This window comes from Sphaeramia orbicularis, chromosome 21 (assembly GCF_902148855.1).
Source record: "Sphaeramia orbicularis chromosome 21, fSphaOr1.1, whole genome shotgun sequence".
NCBI classification, from domain to species: Eukaryota; Metazoa; Chordata; class Actinopteri; order Kurtiformes; family Apogonidae; genus Sphaeramia; species Sphaeramia orbicularis.
In genome coordinates this window covers 31,797,635-31,820,385 of record NC_043977.1, presented here as the reverse complement: position 1 = coordinate 31,820,385, position 22,751 = coordinate 31,797,635, and the positions used below count along the sequence as shown (strand labels likewise).

General features: G+C 37.0%; 1 protein-coding gene across 2 annotated transcripts; it reads right to left on the bottom strand.

Annotated features, from left to right (window-relative positions):
- Window positions 1-3,542: 3,542 nt before the first annotated feature.
- Window positions 3,543-22,621, bottom strand: kpna3 (karyopherin alpha 3 (importin alpha 4)). Of its 2 annotated transcripts, XM_030124763.1 has the most exons (17): window positions 22,471-22,621; window positions 19,908-19,952; window positions 18,045-18,134; window positions 15,943-15,972; window positions 15,788-15,840; window positions 15,602-15,697; window positions 14,307-14,392; window positions 12,788-12,874; window positions 11,770-11,939; window positions 11,414-11,458; window positions 11,141-11,272; window positions 10,899-11,027; window positions 10,199-10,303; window positions 9,872-9,943; window positions 7,912-8,074; window positions 7,547-7,641; window positions 3,543-6,425 (listed from the first exon to the last, which is right to left on the bottom strand). In XM_030124763.1, the coding sequence occupies exons 1-17, from the start codon at window positions 22,537-22,539 to the stop codon at window positions 6,327-6,329; spliced, it is 1,566 nt and encodes a 521-aa protein (XP_029980623.1). In that variant the 5' UTR covers window positions 22,540-22,621; the 3' UTR covers window positions 3,543-6,326. The 2 variants fall into 2 exon arrangements, 1 of the variants encoding a protein (XP_029980623.1); XR_003934333.1 differs by lacking the exon at window positions 3,543-6,425 and having other exon boundaries at window positions 7,912-8,108.
- Window positions 22,622-22,751: the final 130 nt, after the last annotated feature.

The following is a 22,751-nucleotide window of genomic DNA, read 5'->3' as shown; positions in this document are numbered from 1 at the left end:
CTGAATTTAGACTTTTCTCTTTGAATAATTATAATATATATATATATATATATATATATATATATATATATATATATATATATATATATATATATATATATATATATATATATATATTGGACCTTAACCCTTTCATGCATGAATTATGAGAGCCTTAATCTCGATTATTTTATTTCTAGAACAAAATTGATTAATACGGAAGAGGATTAGGGATACTGGAAGAAAAAATAAAAATCAAGGTCCTTTATATATTTACTTTCATTATTATTATTATTATTATTATTATTATTATTATTATTATTATTATTACTACTACTACTACTACTACTACAATATAAAAAGTCAGAATTCAGATTTTTTTTTCCCTGAATTTAGACTTTAATAAAAAAAAATATGTATGTTGGACCTTAATCCTTTCATGCATGAATTATGAGAGCCTTAATCTCGATTATTTTATTTCTAGAACAAAATTGATTAATACGGAAGAGGATTAGGGATAATGGAAGAAAAAATAAAAATCAAGGTCCTTTATATATTTACTTTCATTATTATTATTATTATTATTATTATTATTATTATTATTATTATTATTATTATTATTATTATTGCTACTACAATATAAAAAGTCAGAATTCAGATGTTTTTTTCTCTGAATTTAGAGTTTAATAAAAAAAAAATATGTATGTTGGACTTTAACCCTTTCATGCATGAATTATGAGAGCCTTAATCAAGATTTTTTCCTGAGTGTTTTAATTCCTCTAGGCATTAAAAAAAACAATGCAACTGAATTTTTTTTATGAACCTATTTGAGTTGCAAAAAGGTCCACTCAACTGGACACCATGCATTAAATGTTTGAAGCAAAGAAACGTATTTACTGATATACTCTGTGAAAACTATGAAATAAAATTTTTTTTAATGCAGATAATCTAACATTTTCTCATAGTTTAACATACTCTAATACTAGTCATTACTCACTGCATGGAGATAATATGCAAAAAAAAAAAAAATTATAAAAATTTATTTATTTATTTATTTTTTTTTTAAATCCTGTTAATTACAGTCTAATAACAATAACAAGCAATTGATTTACACTCAAACATGTTTTTGCAGATCAGGTTTATCAAGAACAGTGAATTGTAGTATATGAAATGGTGCATAAGCGTCCACTGTGTTGGTTGATATGGAACTAAAACAACAGAAACCATGAATATATAAGAGAACAGCTGTAGAATACATGTCCATTGTAGTGACCACTATGCATGAAAGGGTTAATTTTATTTTATTTTTTTCCAGTGGCCTTTAATCCTCTTCGGTAATTAACCCCCATTTATGATGATATAATGAAACTGAATTATAACTTTAGTTTTATAGTGGTTTCATATTCCGGTTCTATATTTGTGAATTTTAACAAGACATTTCATTTTGTCTTATTTTAACCCCTGTCATTCTTATCTTGTAGCTAATGCATGCTTTTGATTTCTCCTCCTTTTCTTATTTATGTGTAATTTTTATTTAATCATTTGTCCACTTATATAGTGTTCGACTAATAGTACTTGCTTGAAATTTTCCGCAAAAAAAATTTCCAGGAGCTCATTAAAAAGTTATTATATTGACATCTTCTCAATTTTAACCCTCAAAAGGCCCATAGCTATTTTTGTAGGGACTTTCAATTTTTTTTCTGTACATTTCAGCTTTCCTAAGTGATTTATCACCATTTATTCTGATATTCTTTTCAGTTTTTCAGTGAAAATCAGGTATTTTCCTATATTTAATCCAGAGATCATGTTGATTTACATAAAAACTCAGCATAAATTCAAAGATTATTTTATCAAAACAGAGAAAACTGGGGACAAAGTGACTTTTTCAGCAAAATATATCATTAACTGAACATAAAAACAAGCATCTGTAACCACTATCATTTGTCAAACCACATGGAAAATGTTGTAGAAAATGTCATTGTTTCCAATTCCACTATGGAGCCTCTGAACTTCTAAATGAGTCATATCTGATGACCATGAGAAGCTAAGAAACTGCATTTTACCTGAATTCTTGTTATTGATATGATTAGTAGTTCAGAAGATGTTAAACACTTCTGATCAGTAGATGCTTTTTGTCACTGGTCATTGGTGAAGTCTTTGAGGGTTAATACAATAGTGTGACTCCATTTCCTATTTCTCCCGTCCTTTCATCCAGAGATTTGTGAAGACTACAAATGACATAACTTTTAGGATTAGTTTTTAAAAAATATACTGATATAGTTACAGCTATGGAAGTAAATCTGTCTCATCAGATTTTAAATTATAAAAGTCACTGAATTTCTAGCACTGAATTTTTTTGCACTGAAATTAAGTATCTGAATTTTTTTTTTTGCACTGAAATTAAATATCTGAATTTTTTTTTTGCACTGAAATTATCTGAATTTTTTTGCACTGAAATTAAGTATCAGGATTTTTTTTTTCTTTTTTTTTGCACTGAAATTAAGTATCTGGATTTTTTTAATTCTAAATTTATGAACATAGTTGAATTCAGAGACAAAAAAATTCAGATACTTAATTTCAGTGCTAGAAATTCAGTGGCTTTTATAATTCAGAATCTGATGAGACAGATTTACTTCCATATTCGGCATTTCTTAGGATGTAGTTTCAAGAGACAATTGCCATCTCCTCCTCTTGCTGCCTGAGAATCTAGGTTAAACAGGGTTAATGTTTCACTCACAGGCCTGTTATCTTATTTTGCCTGTTTTGTTTAACTATGAGGTTCACATCACCTACAAGTTAAACTGATTCAATGCAGTTTAACAAAAACAAGTTCTCAGTTTGGAGATTTTCAGGTATTTAAAAAAAAAAAAAAAAAAAAAAAAAAAAAACACTGCTGCAACAAATTTGCCTACAAATAACATTCTCTGGGAAAAAAAAAAAAAAAAGTTGCACAAGCTTATGACCTGATGTAACCTGTAACACAAAGCAGTGCTTACCCTTTTTTACCCCAAGGAACCCACTTTTTTTTCTCTTAAATTACAATATAGCTGTACATTTTGACAAGATGGAATTTGTGTATAACTGGCCATTTCAGCTGATTATCTTCCTTCTCACTTTTTAATGCTCTGAACCTCTGATACCTTCTTTAACTGAATACCATCAGTAAGTGCTATCAAAACTACAGTTTAAGTTTCACTGAAATGCAAATGTATTTGGCAACCCAAATAAATAAAATCCTCCGTGACCCTCCTTTAGTTACGGATGTCATAAAGGATGGGCCACAAAAAATGATAGGTGTCAGTGCCAAAATTTGTTTGGGTAGATGTGATTGTCAGTTTACTCTGGAGAGGAGGGGACACAGATCCAGAGAACAAACTGAAAAGCATAAAAAACGTATAATCTCTGAAGAAAAACAAACAAAAAAAAACAAACAAAAAAAAACAGGCTTTTCCTCCTACATAAAAAAAGCTAAATCTCCTAATATCTACATGGACACCCATACCATAGCATTAAAATTTAACTAAGAGTCATGTGCGAATCACAACACTTGAAAGCATGAAGGATCAAACGGCTAAACAGCAAGTTTATTTTGGTAAGGATCAGAAACACAGATCATGTCCTGAGGGCGAGATGAGAGGGAATGATATCAAAATCCCCTGACTGAAATATGGCAATGATGGCTGTGGTATTTTGGGGGTATAATGAGTGGGAGAGATGGTGTGTTACAATGTTCAGTGAATAAGATTAGAGAGGAGCAGTTACTCTCAACAGCAGAGAGCAGCATTGACCATTCCCATGGCAAACTCCAACAACAGGGAGACCACATTTGACTGGACCCTCAACTCCCATTTCAAAGTTCTCCAGTTGCTCAAAGAATCATCTATTGAATAAAACCTAGTTTTGTTGAAATGAAAAACAAAAGGCACAATGATTTTCAACTCATTCTTGTCTTTAATATGCACAAGAGTTGAAAGCATCAATGAGCCACCTTAAAGAGAAGAATTCAATCTAAAATTTATAAAAAGATATAAACAATCAGAGGCCAAAACGCTGTCTGTTGCTTTTCTCCTATTATTTTATTTAAAACAACTTTTCATTAGCAAGTAAAAATCTTGCAACAAACATAAGCTTGTATCCAATTCGGATACAAGGCAACGTAATTGTAAATCTTTAAAGTGGCTCGGTCTAGTCTGCTAGTTCATGACTGTACACCCTCTCTATAGTTTTGTTCAGTAATAAACAGCTAGTCCCAAAAAGAAGCCCGGGCTGCACATAACAACCCCCATCCAATATTTAAAAGCCCAGTGTGACCCCCTGTTCTGACCCCCTCTCAGTAGTTAGCAGCCAACCAGAGGATCATAAAGTCTTCCAGACCGGGGCTGGGCTCACAGTTTCGACACCTCAAACCCCAACCAGGACATGGGACGGTACAATTTAAATATCCCGTCACCACTACTAAGAGGAAACAAGAAAAAAAAAAACAAAAAAAAACAAAAAAGCCTGTTCCAATTTATCAGCATGTCATCACAATACATATGCAAGTCAAAAATAAAAACAACGTAACAAGAAAATATTGCTTCAACAAAAAACCCTCCCCAGCCATCTTTGACAGTAAGGTTATTGTCCATCCAATGACTGTCAGCTGCAGCAGCTTTGTACAGGCTTTATGTAAATATATTTATATACTCATTAGATGGCAAGGAGAGATACACATCACATTTTCTTTTACAATTATTCAAATTGGTGATGACATGTGACCTCTTCATCAAAAGTAGTTAAGTACTATAAAGGCCAGGACCTGTACTCCTTATATATAAGTTTAGTCTTCAGTGAGTATAGGTCCCTTTCTGCAGGCAGACATCAATATGCCTCTCAGACGTGTGCATAAGACCGAAGAAAAGAAAAATTAAACCCACATATGGAAGCTCCACAGACTCAACCAGAAGAAGCTCAAACATGAAACTGAAAACATTTGAATCGGAGTATTTAAAAGAAATAAAATGAGCGTAAATTCAGGTAAGTAATTAATGTCGATCTTAGCTCAACGTTTTTTTTATGTTAACCCCCCTCCCTCCCTTCCCCCCGCCCAACTTCCAAGTTTCACATTACAGGGGAGTCCGACGCAAACAGCTCACTTGATCACTGTATGACTGAGCTCACACTGCAGAAATGGATGTCCTGTAGGGGGATCAACGCTACAGCTGACATGTTCGTCTTCCTTAAGTCTCTGCGCCTTCACTCATAGGTGCTTCCTCCCGTAGCAGGTTTTCACATCCGTTTAAAAAACAAAAAGAAAAAACTGTGTTCGCTCTGCTCAATCAGAAGCAGGCAATAAGCAGGTCGAGCAGTTGTATGCACTGGAGAAAAAAAAAAGATTTATGGCATTTTCTTCACATTTATTATGATTTTTTTTTAAAAGATAAAGTTCGATAATTCAACAGAGGTCACGTTAAAAAAAGTGACGTCATTGAGTCAGAAGTCCTGTCAGTCAGTTTGCCACGGAGTCCTCTTTTTTTTTTGCCTTAGAGCCCTTTCACCCATCCACCTGCCCCAGGACTCTCCTGGGAGGGCAGTGGGGGTCCGTGGTTAATCATGGCTTAGCTCTGGGATTAACTCTTTAAACTGGGGTAAGAGAGGGTTATTGGGGTGCCCGGCCATCAAGAATCTGTGACTTGGTTGTGCTGGATGTGTGCACTTGTATGTTAGTGTGTGTATGTGTGCGCGTGGGTGAAGTAACACCAGAGGACAATCCAGGGGAGGGAAAGCACAAAAAATAAACCACAAACAAACAGCAGTATTTCTTCCCCATAAGTGATATGATGACTTCCAACAGAAGTATGCACACGAATTTTAAGTTTCAAAAAGTGACTATGTGTGTGTTTTGTGTCTGAAAATGTGTTCTTTTAAATCTCTGTGAAAACTTGACATTTGGCAATTAATTCTTGCCACGAAGGCTTTTTTTTCCTTCTGCTTTTCATATTGTGTGATATTTAGAAGCACTGGCAGAGAATGCTGACAACCTTCCTGATGCAGGCTGCCAGATAGTGATGGTTCTCACCAAATGACCAGGACTCCTACGTAAGGTTGCTATGTTCGGTGAAGGACGACCACTTTAAAAAAAAAAAAAAAAAAAAAAGAAGAAAAAAAAACCCAAATAACAAAAAAAAGAAAAACACCCCAGAGTGCAGAGGTGGGGGTGGGTAAATCCTTCAGTGGTGAGTTTCCATGTTGAAGTGAAGCTAAGTAAATCCTTCGGTACCAGGTTGCCAGGTTGGAGGAGAGATGGATGAATGTCTAGGGTGATTACAGAGTACCCGTGCAGCTGGTTGAACCAAACATCCTGGCTTTTAGAAATTGAACTCCTTTGTTTGCATGTTAGAAGCTGGATCAAAGTTGAAGGTTCCTCCTTGAGTGGTTTCAGGGATCAAACTGGGATCTTCATCGATCTGGAAAAGACATCAAAATACTATTAAACCCACGGGTCAATCAATGATAGTATACAACTATAAAGTTATTTACTCAAGTATAAATTTCAGGTGCATGTAGTTTTTCCTGTTCACCCCTTATCTTTAACTGAATCTCCAATAAAGTACAAGATTAAGCGTTTCATTTTGGGTTGTGAAAACTTCCCTTAAGCTACGTTAACTCCTCAAAACCCCACTTGAATTAGCTGAAAAATGCACCGTCACAAAGCTGGAAAGAGGCCTGTTTTTCCGAGAAAGTGGGTTCTCACAGGACAGCGACACTAGAAAACATGATTTTTCTTGAATATCATGCACTGCTGTAGATTAAACCATCAACAGTAGATGAAGTACTGAGCTCAACAATAACTTCTACAGCAGTGAAATGCAACACAGTCATTAACAAAGCAGTAATAATAATACAAACAACAAAAGACACTGTCAGGGACAATTTCACTGCAAAGTCAGTAGTATTTTTCATACTTAAAGCACATTTTACTGATTGTACTAATACATAGTGTGACCAAAACAGTGGCAACCTGAATAGGCAAGAGCCCCCAATTGGATATTAGCTGCAGTGATTAAAATGTTTCACCTACAACACATTCTTCCACCCTAATTGATTCAAAGAGTAACTTCTCATATCTGAAACCATCACTTTGTTGAGACTAAAAAGACTGGACTGTATTTCAGTGGAAAAGGTCATGTGGTCTAATGAGTCCAGATAGACCCTGTTCCACAGTGATGGACGCATCAGGGTGAATCACCTATCATGCCTGGTGCCTACAGTACAAGCCTGCGAGGGCAGCGTTATGATCTGGGGTTGATTCAGTTGGTCAGGTCTAGGCTTAGTAACGTTATGTGTCCAAAAAATGATGGAAATAAATCTTGTAACACTACATGAGCTTGGCCATGGTGAATGAGTGCTATAATCAAAGCTAAATTTGGACCAACAAAGTATCACTGTGGGACTTTTATTAGCGGAGTATTGTCATCGTCAGCACTTTTAGACTTAAGGAAAGGTTTCAATACCCCCCCTCCCCCAACACTGGTGACAACATAGAAAATAACATTTGAGAAGTGTAAATAACTAATGGTCAACTTACATCATCTCCTGAAAAGTACTGATCAATAATCTCAAAGGCTAATTTATAGATATCCTCATTCTCATGCTGTTGCAGGTTTTCGATCTTCTCCAAACCTGAAAAATAAGAGCAATAACAACCATGATATATCTAGCTCACTGATATAAACAGTCAATCACACAAGAAGACAATAACTAAAAAAAAAAAAAAAAAAAACACATGCAGAAAGATTATTAAAAAAAAAACAAAACACATCTTGGAACAATAATGGTTACATTTCCCAAAGAACACATTTAAAAGCTTTAAATTACAAGAGAATTAAAACAAATATCATGCATCCAAGTAAAACAAAAGGTGCTTGGAGCCATTAAGCACCAAATACAGACCTCCGCACTCCTCTATGATCTCAGCAATAGTGCTAGCCTCATCTCCTGCCATGATAAGGATATTCTTGAGGCCATCCAGGACAACCTGCACCACTTGGGAGTCCTTTACTGACAGCAGGTTACAGAACGGAGGGATGACATTCTGCTCCACCAGGAACTCCACCTACACAAACCCACACATACACACCACATCCATACTTAATTACAACATAGGGGCATAGTTATAAGTGAGGAAAAAGTCCTGAAGAGACAAGTAAACAAGTCAACACTGTCTGATTAACATGGATAGTTCTACTTCTTTACAAAAAATCCCAAATACTGAGCTACACATTGAATCAGGGTTTTCCCCATATTTGTTGGGGGCTTGGGTAATGTGATTGGGTTTTTTGCTGCTACTTGTCTAAAAATTCCACAAAAAATCTAAAATTTACAAGTTTGGACATTTATACTATTACATTCTAGAAAAAGTATTAAAAGAAATGCAAAACAAGTCTGTTCATTAATTAAAATCAACACTCAATTCCAATCTTCTAAATAATATGAAGTCCATTTCTCTGTTTTTTTTGTTTTGTTTTGTTTTGTTTTTTTTTAGCTCAAGTGCTGTGCAGAAATGCTTACATGCTGTGATTAAGCCATAAATGGGAGAGAAATCCCTGATGAATGATACTAGACTTGGGTAAAATGACAGTATGTACTAGAGATTAGGCAGTACCGTTTCTCCTGTGAGATCATGTGACTGCGTGACCTTGCATAATTTCCCTCTTGAGAATTCAGCTGCGTCGTAGTGGTGATTTTAAGTGCTTTAACATGCCAAGTAGATTGTAGGCCTGCTTATCATGTTAAAATCACTAACACTTGAAAACACTGGTCTTCTCTGGTAAGTTGTTTGCACAGTGTATCCTTATTGTTCTCTTTGGTACCTTAACCTTTCCTTTTTGAAAGAAAAAATTATGCTTTTGTTTTTAACTCAAGTGTACTAAATTTTTGTCCTAAAATGATAACTTTTGTCATGTTTACACCTTAAGTCCACACCACTCCACATGCTCTGGGGTTGTACTGTAATGTCAATGGACTAAAGTAATGATGCACACACCCAAATTTGTTGCTTCCTGACTCTTTACACCTGTTACACAATCCTTTTGGGAAGAAAACAACACTTCAGCCTCGATCACCAGCTGTTAATTCACTGCAGACACCTCAATGCAGGCAGTGTATTAGGCAGAAACGGAGGAACAGGATGTGCACAGGGAGGGGAACGGGGTGGGGGTGGGTATACGGTATTCCCAGCCGAAAACAAATTTAGTCCAAAACAGTCCAACTATTTGCATCTCGACATGGTAATACCCTTGACAAGGTAAGAGAACAATATATTGATAATTAGCACGGGTTTGAGCAAGCCGTGCACCATTTTTTGTCTGTGCTTTTCGAAAATTAACTGTTCAAATCACAGGTGCATGGCTTGCTGCCTAATACACTGAATGCAGGTATTTCTGCCCCTGTTCCCTCTGTTAGCAACTGTTCCACATTTGAATATTGATTTTTAACCATGATACTACTGACCACGTTAAAAGGAGACATGCTGTTCTATGATAATGCCTGTGTCAAGTTTTTACCAGCTCTCATTGCGTGATACGTCTTTCAGGTGTGTTGAAAATATCAATTTTCAAATTTTACTACAATTGGGTGGATAGAGATTGCTTTTATTTTCACATAGTTTTAAAACAGACAAAAAAACTTTAGTGTATTTTAAAATGTCTCACAGCTGAATTTGCAGAGCCATTACCCTACGGTGACAAAATTATATATAACATGTACATTTATTTTTAGATCTATATTGCCCACCACTAATTGATCAAATTAACATCATAGCCATGTTTCATCCTCCGTGGAATATACATCTAGTGTTAAAACACACAAAAAACAAATCTTTCCCTACTATTGGTTTCCAATCCAAGCTCACCTGATCTTTTCTCCCACTGATGGTAAGGTTGCTGATGGCCCATGCTGCTTCCTTCTGTGTGCCGAAGTCCCCCTGTAGAGAGACAGGCTGTCACTGCAACAGCATTTTGCCAAGACACGCAAGCCATTTTTACATTTGGTAGCCAAATGGATTATCAAAACTTGTGCTGTTTTTCTGTACATAAAACACAAACTCAACACCTGTGCCAACACTATACTACCCAGTAGAAAGTCTACAACCATCTGTTAAGACCCAAAAACTAAGTCTGATAGTGCCTACATATTAAAAGACAATATGAAGATTATGGAAATTCCGTCACACACAAACCTTAGCCAGTTGGAGAACGATCATAGGAATAAGTCCAGCATCGATCACAGCTTGGACCTGCTGCTGGTTACCAGCTGTAATGTTGGACAGGAACCAGACCGCTTCCTACAGAACAGGAAATAACACGAATGATCAAAACGACCACCAGAGCTTCCACATACAAGTATTTCTAAACATCTCAGTACATTCATTTTTATCTCCATTACATACATTTGTAATATTTGGGTACGTGTTTAACCCTTCTAAATTTGATGACTGTATATCCAATTCCATTTATCTGTTACATTCTACTGTGCATCAATTTATAGCACTGAACAAATATGTTACAATAGAGGCCAATGTAATATGGTTTGTACTAATGTTAAAGCATTCACAACAAGAGTCCACAGTCAGATGTTGTCTGCTCTGAAAACAGTCTGATTTGACTGTGTTTACAATCCGCTCCAAGCCAGTATAAGCAATAGGCAGCCTCATAATAAATGGGCTAGTAGTAAATAGTGATGTCTGATCATGACTCAAGTGCTGGGCAAGAACAAACCAGTATATGTGTACAAGCACACACATACAACAGAAAACTGCTCCTCATTTGCTATTGACACACAACAGTATTGATAGTTCAATTCAAAGCTGACAAGCAGGACCGGTTTTTGTAACCACACTGAAACTTAACAGTGCCAGACCTTCAAAAAAATGACGATACCTTATTAATTTTTTCTTTAGGGTGTCTGAGCAGGTTAGGGAAGTGGGAGAGGACGTCACAGTTCAGCACAACCTGCGTCTGTTCGTCTGTTCCTGTCACAATGTTTCCAACTGCCCTCAGTGCTGCAGTCTGCAAAATAACGCCACAAGAAAAATAAACACACTGGCAACTGTTTTTCTTAACATTTCAAGAGCAGTGAAAAACAGAATAAGAAATGTAACTGCATGAAAAAAAAGTCTCACCTGAACTTTGACCTCCTGATGGCTGAGGAGAGGCACAAGAAATGGGACAACACCAGAATCAATGACCATCTGGATCTGCTCATTTCCTCCATCCGTCAGATAGGAAAGAGCCCACACTGTGTCTACTAAGATCTAAACACGAAGACACACACAGATATCAGTGCACAGTCATTATGATGTTAAACATGCATTTAAAAACCAAAAACAAATAGTCTTATTTTAATAACTACAAAAATCAGCACTGGGATGAACGCCCCTCGCCCTCGTACTTACATTTATGTCTGTGTGATATATTAGCACACAGAGGGCAGGCAAAATCTGTGGAGTAAGAAAAGTAGGTTGTGAGTGGGTTGATGCAAACAGAGGAATAGATGTTTGAGATGAAGCAAAACAAAGAGTGAAAAGACAAAAAAAAGGACACAAAGATGACAAGCTGTCAAAACTAGATTTAAAATGTCACAGAAAAAGCTTCATAGAATTCCCCTGGGTGACGAGGCAGATCGGGCTACTGAAGAAATGCTACAAAAATTCACACTGTGCAAGTCAGCTTCGCAATTAGAGCCAACTGCAAAGGGATGTATTCATCCGTCTACCACATGAAAACCTGTGCATATCTGGCAGAGCCTCACCTCTTGAACCGTTTCCATGGGGGGCGGAGGGTCTTTGTTGCGGCAGAGGTTAACGATGACCCAGGTGACATTTCGGAGAAAGGTAATTGGGAATGATGGGTTGATGAAAGAAAGCAGGGGCTTGACCACACCCAAGGAGATGACATAATCCCTGCACTGCGGACCATCACCTGAGCAGGAAGGGCAGAAGTCACTGTTTACTCTGTGGGTCGATGTGATGCTGAGATTTACGTGTCCTTTATGTTACATTTAAGAAGGATTAAAATTATAGATGCTTTCATAAACTCGTTTAGCTTTTAATCAATTTTGAGAGAATATGTCAGGAATGATGCTAACAATGTCAGTGTAGCGTAACTGTAAAAACTAAAACAAGTCTGCATTTTAATAACACGTGGTGCCACATGTAACAAGCCCTGCCCCTCGCACATATTGTAGCTTATTTTGGCATCAATCCAGCTGATGTCACCATGTCTATGCATGTGCTGATGTCAGCATATCAATTGCTTCTATATATCTGCCAAGTTTGAAGTAAATTGAAACAAAATTGATGTTTTTATAGACATTTGAAATGTCGCCCATTATAAGTAAATGGGAGAAAAAAAAAAAAGATTTAAAAAAATCATTAAAAAATTTGAACTTTCCCCTACTTTTCCCAAAATATAATCTCAACTATTCTGGGTCACTGGTAATCTATAAACTCAATTTGGTATGAATTCAACCAATAGTTTTACTGCTAGAGTGTGACCAAACAAACTGAATTAAAAACAATACCCTTAGCCTCCCTTTCAGGGGGCGGGGTAACAGTAATGTTCAGCCTAAAGTTTTGATAAAAATAGTACAATGCCTTTTCAAATGACTTGGAACAGACAAATACAGTTTAACAAATCTAATCTATGCTTTTACAACATGTATTTAAGCAATATTTCATTTGCTTGACTGCCACTTTCCAATTCTTATTTGTCACCAGCCCTTTTACATTTGCTTCCAACATACAGGATAAACATATGACATGTCTTACCTATAATGTTTCCTAGAGCCCATACAGCCTGTTCACATACGTTCTGGTGCGGAGAGTGTAGCAGTCGCAGGAATAGGGGCACAGCATCTGGAAACACACACAACAATGGCCAATCAAATACTTGCCCAGGGCGACAGACTAACATTTCTGTAGTAAGTTCTGATTTGCCTACAAAAGGCCATATGAAATAAACAAATCCATAACCATGTAAGAACAAAAAACTGCATTTGGTGAGATGATAAATCTAACCCTTTGTTAAGGCATGTTCAGTGTGACAGTGAGGCAAAGTACGCACAATGTTTACCCATGTAGAGATACAATAAAGGTAGAAAGTCCAGGATCTAAAATCTAGTTAAAGTTTAAAAGGAAAAAGGTTCATTTCTACTGGCTGTCTCTATGTAAATGTAGTAGAAATTGACATATTAATAGGATGGTTAAACCATTCTTTAAAATATCCTGAAATTTACAACCTACAGCGTGTCAATCAGCCTTTTGTCTATGGTCCAGTCTCCCTTTCATGCATTTCTTATCGTTACATCTTTTGGGTCATTTTCATTTTGTTTATAATATGATACAGGCTTATGAATACAACTAATAAATGTCTATTTTGTGTGTTGATGTCCCATTTAAGCTGAAATCAGTCCTGAAGTTTGGAATTGATAAGGCCCTTTTGAAAATATTGAAAGCACAGATATTTATGGCTATATGCATGAGATAATAGCCAGAAACACAAATACCATTAAACTCAACTCGAGAACTGTACTTTACATTGCATCACTGGTAAAATGGGCTTTCCTCTTTGACAAGTCAATGCATTAAAGAAAACAGAAGAAGCAAAGAATACAGAAATTCTCCCTTCAATTCTGTTCGACTCCACAACTCAAGATCAGAAATTTGATCTTAATTTTAATAGTCATGTATAGTCTGTGATAATTTCATGCTATGGAATGCTGCAAGGGCATCAAACAGATTAAAACCACAGTAATTTAGTGACACTGTCCAGCAGGTCATGAACTTAACGTGTGTACGTGACGGTGTCACCATTCATATGGAGTGGCAGCTAATCTAATCCTTTGTGAATGAATGGACAATGTGATGACTTAAGCTCTTCAGCTCTAGCTGATGTCATTAGATAAGAGTCTATCAATGTTTTTAATATGCACCTTAAGAATCACTTGTTCCCTTTAATCTGTTTTCAAACATTTTTAAAATCTTGTTTACAGATACTGTCTTTGTAAAGTGATGTGGTGCAACATTTGTTTTGCTTTAAAAGCTCTGTAGGAATAAATTTGAAGCTTAAAAAATATCAATGAACTATAAAGAGTTTTTCCTCAAAGCATTAAAATGGGAAAAAAAAAAAAAGAAGTAACATTTCAGACAGATACCCATTTCAACTTTGACCATCCACAACATTTTACAGATTACACACAGTAAAGAAACACAGACTGCAGGAGTAGCACCGGTGAAGACTGTGTGTGTGTGTGTGTGTGTGTGTGTGCGTGCGTGCATGCGTACTTACTGGATTTAACCACAGCCTGAGTCTGTGCTGATGTCCCAGAGGCAATGTTGGTCAAAGCCCAAGCTGCCTCAAACTGAAGAGATGGGCTGTCGGACAAATAAAACAGGACCAGTTAGAGGGAAAGGACAAGTTAAAACAAGGAGAAATCAGCTTTAGTTAGTAACTGTGGAACTGAAAACTGTGTGGGGAAAAATAATTATGATGAATACATTAAACTAACCAAATCTGCCCTAAATTTACAGTTGCTGATGATGAATCTAATCCATTTCTCTTAAAACATTTTATTATCTTTCTGCTTATCACCCATCCAGGCAAGTAGAGGTTTCTTCATGTGTTTTGCTTTGAAACAAGATCAATACCTGTAATGTCACAATGAATGAGTCTGTGTCACAGGATCAGTGACCTGCACTGAGCTCTAAGAGGCAAACGCCATCATAAAAAACATTTTTAAGAGATGATGCAACACTAAATAGAAATCTTACAGTGTGAAGTGACACCACCCACCAGCCAAATGCTAGAAAAGCATGACAAAGGGTGGTAAATCCATCTAAACCACTAAGTCTGTCATCAATCATGATCCAGAGTTCCTACCATTTTCTTAAGCTTTAGCTGAGACATAAAATAGTTAACAAGGTGTGGATTTCTTTGTGACATAACCAGCCTGTGGTTGGCAATGGCGAAAAAGGTTTTCACAAGCCAAATTAACACCATCAAATCCTTCTTTCAAAAATACAACTTCAGATACATTTTGTCTGTTGTTGTTCATATAAAATGCCACTCACTGGAAATCTGTGTCACAATATGCTATTAAGATCATGTTATAATGCCAGGAATTCACAGAAACTCATTTTCTGTGGTATTTTTGGGGTATGCTGCATCACTCGCCTCTGCACAAACTGAAAACTAACAGCAGTGTCCCGCTGGTGTTCTGACACTGACGGTCTTTTGTCGGTATCCATGGCAAAATCCTTACAACTTTAAGTTCTTTCACCCAAACTATTCATTGTCCCCTGCAGTGAACATAGGGTCCTGGGAATTGGGGAACTGCAGGACACAGGAATGCTGTTATATTTGGGTTGGCTGAGTCTGAGAGGACCCGCTAAATGCTCTACACACTCTCACATGTAGACACAGTAGCAGACACACACACACACAGACACACACGAGGTCTGTGCTGCAGTGAAGACTTGATGCAACAACATCAGTGATTATTCACAGCAGTCTGCCGTCTTATCTAGAGCTCTGAAAGCCAGATAGCTGAAGACAAACACAAATTGTTTTGGAAGCAAACTTACTTGTCGTCCCTTTCCAGACATTTGACTAAAATAGGAAGGATCCCAGACTTTATCAAGTCATCGATTGGGGGGTTTCTGTCACTTGACAGCAGTTTTCTGACAAACACAAAAGGAAGACAGTTCAGAATTTCATAGACAAATATCTGGTGCATGTGTGTGTTTGTGTGTGCTCTGTCGATTGCTCACCTGGCTGCCTGTACAGCACTGAGCTGGATGACCGCATTGTCACTGGTAGCATTCTGCAGAAACAAAAAGAAAGGCCATAAATATATTAAAACAATAATGTAATAACACTTTATCAAAATGGTACACTCAAGGAGTTCATGAATAGGGAGTCTTACTTGTAAGATGGCATCAAGCGTAACGTTTTGCTGCAAAAAGAGATGTAGAAAATCATTAGTAATTTGAAGATTGGCTGATAAAAGAAAATACACAGACCTAGCTGCTGTCTTACTCTGCAAGCCGATCTCAATCATTTTATTATTCTTCAAAAAAAAAAGTGATCACATGTTAATTTCAGAAGCAATTTACACAACTGTGCGAATGTTTTGGGCCACCATCAGGTTTATGGTTTTACTAAGATTATAATAACCATACACATGCATTTCACTCTCCCTGCACAAAGATACAGACAGAGTATACAGGAAATAAGCAAACGGCATATGTAAACAGTTTATTATTGTTTGGAGTACCATTTGTCATTTGAACAGGGGTTATAGTAAATATTGATTTTGGCATGTAGAAGCCATTGAGTTCAGATTTTGAAGATTGCACAAATTCCTTGTTATGTCTAAATAAAAAGAGTGAGATATAAATATGCCCATTACAACCCTGCAAAGACAACAGAGCCAACATTGGGCTTTGAATTTTACACAGTTCTGTAGAGTTGATGAAGTTTGTTATATAAAATGGAAAAACTAGAAATCACACTGAAAACATACAATTGTAATGACAAATACAAACCTATGATGTATCAGTTCTATCTGTACTATGAGATCATCCAGAGATACACTTCTGGACCACTGCACCCGTTTTTAGCTTTTCTATTTGTTATATGTCATTGTGACTGGTTCTGCTGTCCATCTTGTTTGTTTGTTGTATATTTAATTTGTTCTGTCATTTGTACATGCAACCTGTGTTGCTACGCATTCTGTTTGTGTTCTGCCTCTTGGCCAGGTTGTTATTGTAAATAAGAATCAGTTCTTAACTAACTTACCAGGTTAAATAAAATAAATAAATTTCAATTAAAAGTTAAGAGCTTTAGTAGACACTGTAAGTATATATAGTCCATGATTTAACTGTTTTAAACCTACATTTGAAGGGCACGTATAGTTAAAAAAAGAAAATTAATCTACTTTTATTGCTCAGTTCTGGTGATGTTTCAGGTACTTCAGAGATTTCTGGTAGAAACAAAATTCAATCAAGGTTATCACGATTTTATTTGAGGTGTTTAGAATAAGGGGAGCTACTTGACTTCATGGCAACATTTAACCTTGTTCTAAGGATAATATTCATCATGGTATAAAAGACAGTTTTGAAAAGTGATTTTAAACTATCACCACATCACAACTAATTTTTCCAAAGTTGTGATAAAGTATTCCGTAGGAAGGCTTGCATAACATGACAGACAGCAGGGGAGGCAATTAACTTAACAAAACATGGTATTAAAAGCTGTTACTTGGGTCTTGATTGCAGTTCTCTCACAAGTTTAACCAGTTGTCAAGAAATGGTAGCTTTTAAAATTTAGTTTGCCAACACTTTTTCTGCAGCTAAATGAACTCATGCAAACCTTGAAATAAAAATAACTATGACAAGCAGACAAGTCTCTTCTGCTGAGGAGGAGTATCGCTATGTCCACAATCATCTCTCTATATAACAAACACTGAATAGTTTACTCAATAAACTAACAGTTATCCTCAGCAAACTGCAATGTGGGATTGTTAAGTGAAAACAGTGTACATGCCATGGACCTTACTTTTTCATTCCACTGAGGAATTTCTAAGGGCACCGTGCAATGGACAAATTCACACACTGTGGATACTCAAATAAAATGCCGGACAGTAAATCCATGGTGAATTGCATACAAAAAAAAAAAAAAAGGGAATGCTTGACTTGCAGTGAGATTCTTTACAGCTGCTGGAGGGATAATTTGGGGAATTTGACAATCAGGAAAATCAATATTAATACATGAAAAGGTCTTGACATTTCATGCTTTATGTAGGAGGAAACACTGGCACAAAAACATGAGGATAAAAGGCACATTTTATCCGTATGTGAAGATGTTCAGCTGCTGTTTCTTGGATGTTCCATGTACAGTTTGAAAAGTATTTAAGCACACTAAATACATTTGCTGTATATTCCAACTGTCCTGACCTATCATGCAGACAGTCCAGTCTAACTGCATCTCTTTAGCTTGAGCACATGCCCACACATCCATACTTACTCCTTTGAAGTCTGAGTCGACATCAGAGTCCTCCAGACTCTCCTCCTGAGGGACGTTTCTCTTCTTCAGTAGATGTTCGTCTCGTTTGTTCTGACAAGAGGGAGGAAAAAAGAGAGATGTGATGAGGAGATAAAGAGATTATTAATGCATTTATGAATTCTTTAAGAAACTGTGAATCTAGGCCCACCCCACAAACATCTTCCTTTACAGAATAAAAGTTTTACTTTCTTGAATATTGCCTGTGCATTAGAAGGCCCATTTTAAGGGCTCAAACCTGAGAAAGTTGCCTACAGGCTAATTCACATAGCAAATGTGCTTATTGTTGAAGGACATTGTAACCCTTAACCCTCCTGCAGCCATGCATTCATTAAGCTTGAACCACAGAGCCCCACACATCCCATCATTCTCCAGAGCATGTGAGTCAGTGGTAGGAGGAGATTCCCTTGCCCTACATTCCTGTGCATCATGCTGATGTGCGTCACTGATGACTAATCATCTAGTGCAGGGCTACTTGCTGCTCTGATCTAACTAAGTGGAATGTGCTAGACTTAAGAACACCTCAGCATTTCACAGCAATGGTGCTCTATGTTTTAACACTGTGGCTGTACCAGTACTCCCCAGATGTCTACCGCTGCCTGGAAGCAATTTATAAAACATTACAAACACCAATTAAAATGTCAAAGAAAGAAAGTATGCATTTTTACAAAAGTATACTGATCTTTCAATTGTTTATTAATATAGTGTCAAAACCCAAGCTGATTTACATGGAAATATTTTTGTGATGTAAAACAACAAACCAGTCTCATATTTCAAAGTATTTATAGATATAAACATGATGGAAGAAAACAACTTGTTCTTGTGCAGTATTTCACACGTGCTCTGATCTTTCTGCCTGTATTTAATGACTGTTTATTTTCTTTGGACTTTTTTCAGCTGAGTGATATTTCGCTCACAGTTCAGCTTCAGGATTTGCTTTAAATATCCAAAGTGTCATCCCAGTTTCCACCAAGGGTCATTTCTGTAACCGAGGAGCTCTAAAGTGTCCACTCAAATGCTCAGGTATTGCCTCAGTTCATTCTGACTCTTAAGATACAAGAATCGTAATGAAATTGTCCACAATTATAAAATATCAAACATAAATCATTGCAGTGAAGGGCTTATTTTAACAGCAATAAGAAAAACATGCTGTTTCCTTAACAAGACAGAGCCTAATAACAATTTTAAGGTGGAAGAGTAAGATTAAAAAAGGAAGAGTAACTCCTTCTATACTGTAGTAATATTTTAAGTTGCCTCAAACATATTTCTTTGACATGCATTGTATCATTTCTTTGTATGTGCAAGAAAGAACAAATGGTCTAGAGTCTGCCTTTTCATTTGGAATATACACTTAAAATGGTCAACTATGATTTGTACACACCCCGTAATTTACACTTAACCAAGAAGAAGTCTTTTTGATCAAAATCCCTTTACCTACTTAAGTTATTTACCATCTAGCTGAATAGGACTTTAAGCATTAGAGCTTGTAATATTTCCAGGACATACAGTGTATGTATGTGTATGTGTATATATATATATATATATATATATATATATATATATATATATATATATATATATATATATATATATATATATATATACACACACACACACACACACACACACACACATACTTGACCAGTCCACAGAAGCCAGTGCCAAAGGGACTGGGTGTTTGTGTGTATGAGGCTTTGGGAAAAAACAACAACAACAACAACCTGAAAACAGTTTACTGTAAACACCACTAGATGATATTCTTGACATAAATGATAAAGCCCTATTGAATGAACAAGACGTGTAGACAACTACTGAATCTTTTCTTACCTTTCTCAGCTCAACCGTCACCTCATTTCGATGTCTTCTCATAGTCTGTAACAACAACAAAAAAGAAAGCCAAAGTTTGAGAGGAGTTTGTGATCCATCAAAGTGATCTCTGGTGTGGGCAACTCGAACAGACCAAGACATATGAGTGGCTAAGTGATTTTGAATATTTATTCTCATCATTAACAAATAACATCATTGTACTAAAATTGCACACATCAAACTACCTGAGCATCACAGAGCATAGACAGATTCTCATATAGGTTTACACTTATATTTCTCTAAAACTGTTTAAAATTCTGAGTTTTATAACTGTAAATAACAACAGCTCAGAAGTTAAGAAACGAAACAGCACAAGTTTTCAAAAGCAGTTTAATTGCTCTATGTGCGTGTCTGTTGGGTTGTTAGTTCATCCTGAACAGCTCGAGATGGTCTAAGATCTTGTGACTGTTTGAAGAGGTTCATGTTGCCTTCCTAAATAGCCTCTTACGTAATCTGGGACTGTCATAACTAGGGAGGCTACAGAGCCGAGAGGTGTCTCCCAACCACCGGCAAACAATACTGTCACTAGATGGAACACAAACAATGTCCAAAATGTGCATAATGTACATAAATGTGTAACATCATGACAGGGAATAAGTGCAAATATAGTCATTCATCAACTTTGTTGCTTTATCAAAAATATGCAATGTTCCTGATCAAAAACAAAAAGTTCAAAGTATGAGTATATGGTAAAAACACAATTTTAAGATGGCTGCATGACAAAAAAAGGATATGACATTTCATGGTAACATAAAATACCTCAACCAGATCCAAATTATATGATAAGCTGGAAAACAATGGAGGAATTTGAGCTGTCCTGCAGCATGCGAGACTCTTACTGCTTTGCAATTCAAAACTGCCTCTAATGATGTCTGATATCAAAAGCAAACTGTTATGTCTGACCCAAATAAATAAAACCCAAACTGGCATTTTGTTCTGCAGTTCTGCTGTAGTCTGAGTCATCCATTTATGAAAACTCAAACCTCAAGCAGAGGCTCTTAAGGGGATCCAGGTCAGACATCCAAGATGCCTGAAATAGCATCAGGAATGCACTTGGCAAAGTCTGTCTGTCATAGTAGCCATGTGCTTGTCACACAGACACTAACATTCAAAACAACTAGCAATTTGGCATCAGTCATTACTTTTAGCAAATTAATTGATGTTGAAACGCTGATGAGCAACCTGGTGGATTTTCAAGGGCCATTTTCAGACATACCTTTGTCTATGGATTATCTCAGGATTACCAGCTGAGCAGAGCAACTGGGCACAAACATGTTTCTTTGTTGGAAACCTCCTTCGCTGGGTTTCATTTCGACAAATTACATGCATTCTGTGCAGGTAAACCAAACCGCTGCAAATCATTTTACTGATTGCTAGCTTCAGCACCAACACTTTCATCTTATTTTATCATGGCCTGTTTGTCTGAACATAGACTTGTGATATTACTTGTTTTTCGTGCCAAAAACTACTTCAGACAAATGCTATCGCACAAATTTGCTTTTCAACTTAAAATATCTGCAAATGATAGCTTAGTGCAGTCGTACTAGTTAGCGACTTCCACAATTATCACCGCGACCAGAGCAGTCATTACATTTATTCTTCCTTATTGAAGCTATTTTATTAATATAGGTTTGAGAAACGCCCAGGCATGATGCCACGATTGATGTGACATAATATGTCAAATCAAGTAATGATTCATACTCTTGCTACATCTGTTACCTCAGTGCATGTCACTGAGGTGTAATCATGAACCCCATAAAATTCATGACGTTTAAGGTGAATGAACTCACAGGCTTATATAATCCCCATTCTTCTCTTTTGCGAGGGTAAAAATAAGACAATCGCATCATTGCCATTCAGCTAACTGTCTGGTGCTTCAGCCTAGAGCTCACTTTACTAGCTCACCTGATATTACAAGCTAGCTGTGTGGTTAACAGCGTTAGCTAGCAAGGAGTGACACTGCTTAGACTGGATGTAGACCTGCCATGCAGTCACACCAAACTTGTGTTTTACTAGAGGATTTTACGCGAATATAATGATAACAAGGTGGTGTGACTGTTACTCAACGTCAGTTGGCTAGAAAACACAGAAAATGTCAAGATAATGGTGCCGGCCAGGCCCAGCCTCGTTAGCGACCGGTGTCCATCCAACTAGCTAGTTAACGTTAGCTGGCACTGACAGAAACATCGCCTGCCCCTGTGTCTGTTCATTTTACCGACACAATTGAGATACTGCCGATTTCTTTACAAACATTACCTATAGTACGTCAATATGCCCTTGATGCCAAGAGTCCAAGATACACTAAAACAGCTTAATTGAAAGAGAAACGTATCGATAACAAGGTAGGCCAATGAGCACTTGTGATGGCGAACTCTGCGATAGCCTACTTTAGCTAGCTAGCTAGTTAGCATGCTGGCAGCTGTAGCCGGGGCCAGGCTCCCCAGCGAGGCCCAAAGACCGCCGCTATCTACATACAACTAATCCGAGTCACGTTATTTTCACAGGCAGTAATGTGCCAACTCACCTCGACATCACGTCCCTTGTTTTTAAAGCTCTTGATGCGGTGGTTTTCTAAGCCGGCGTTTTCTGCCATGGCTGTATGGGGTTTAGCTATTACTCCGGCTTTCGGGATCTCCTCCGTGAAAGACGAGGCACGGCAGCTCCTGTGCTGCTGCTGCTGCTGCTGCTGCTGGGTCCGGAGGGGGAGGAGGAGGACGTAACAGATCGCAGAGTGAGGGGAGGAGTTAATGCAAACCTGCATGGGATGTCCTGCTTTTCACGGGTTCCTCGACCACGTAATGATCA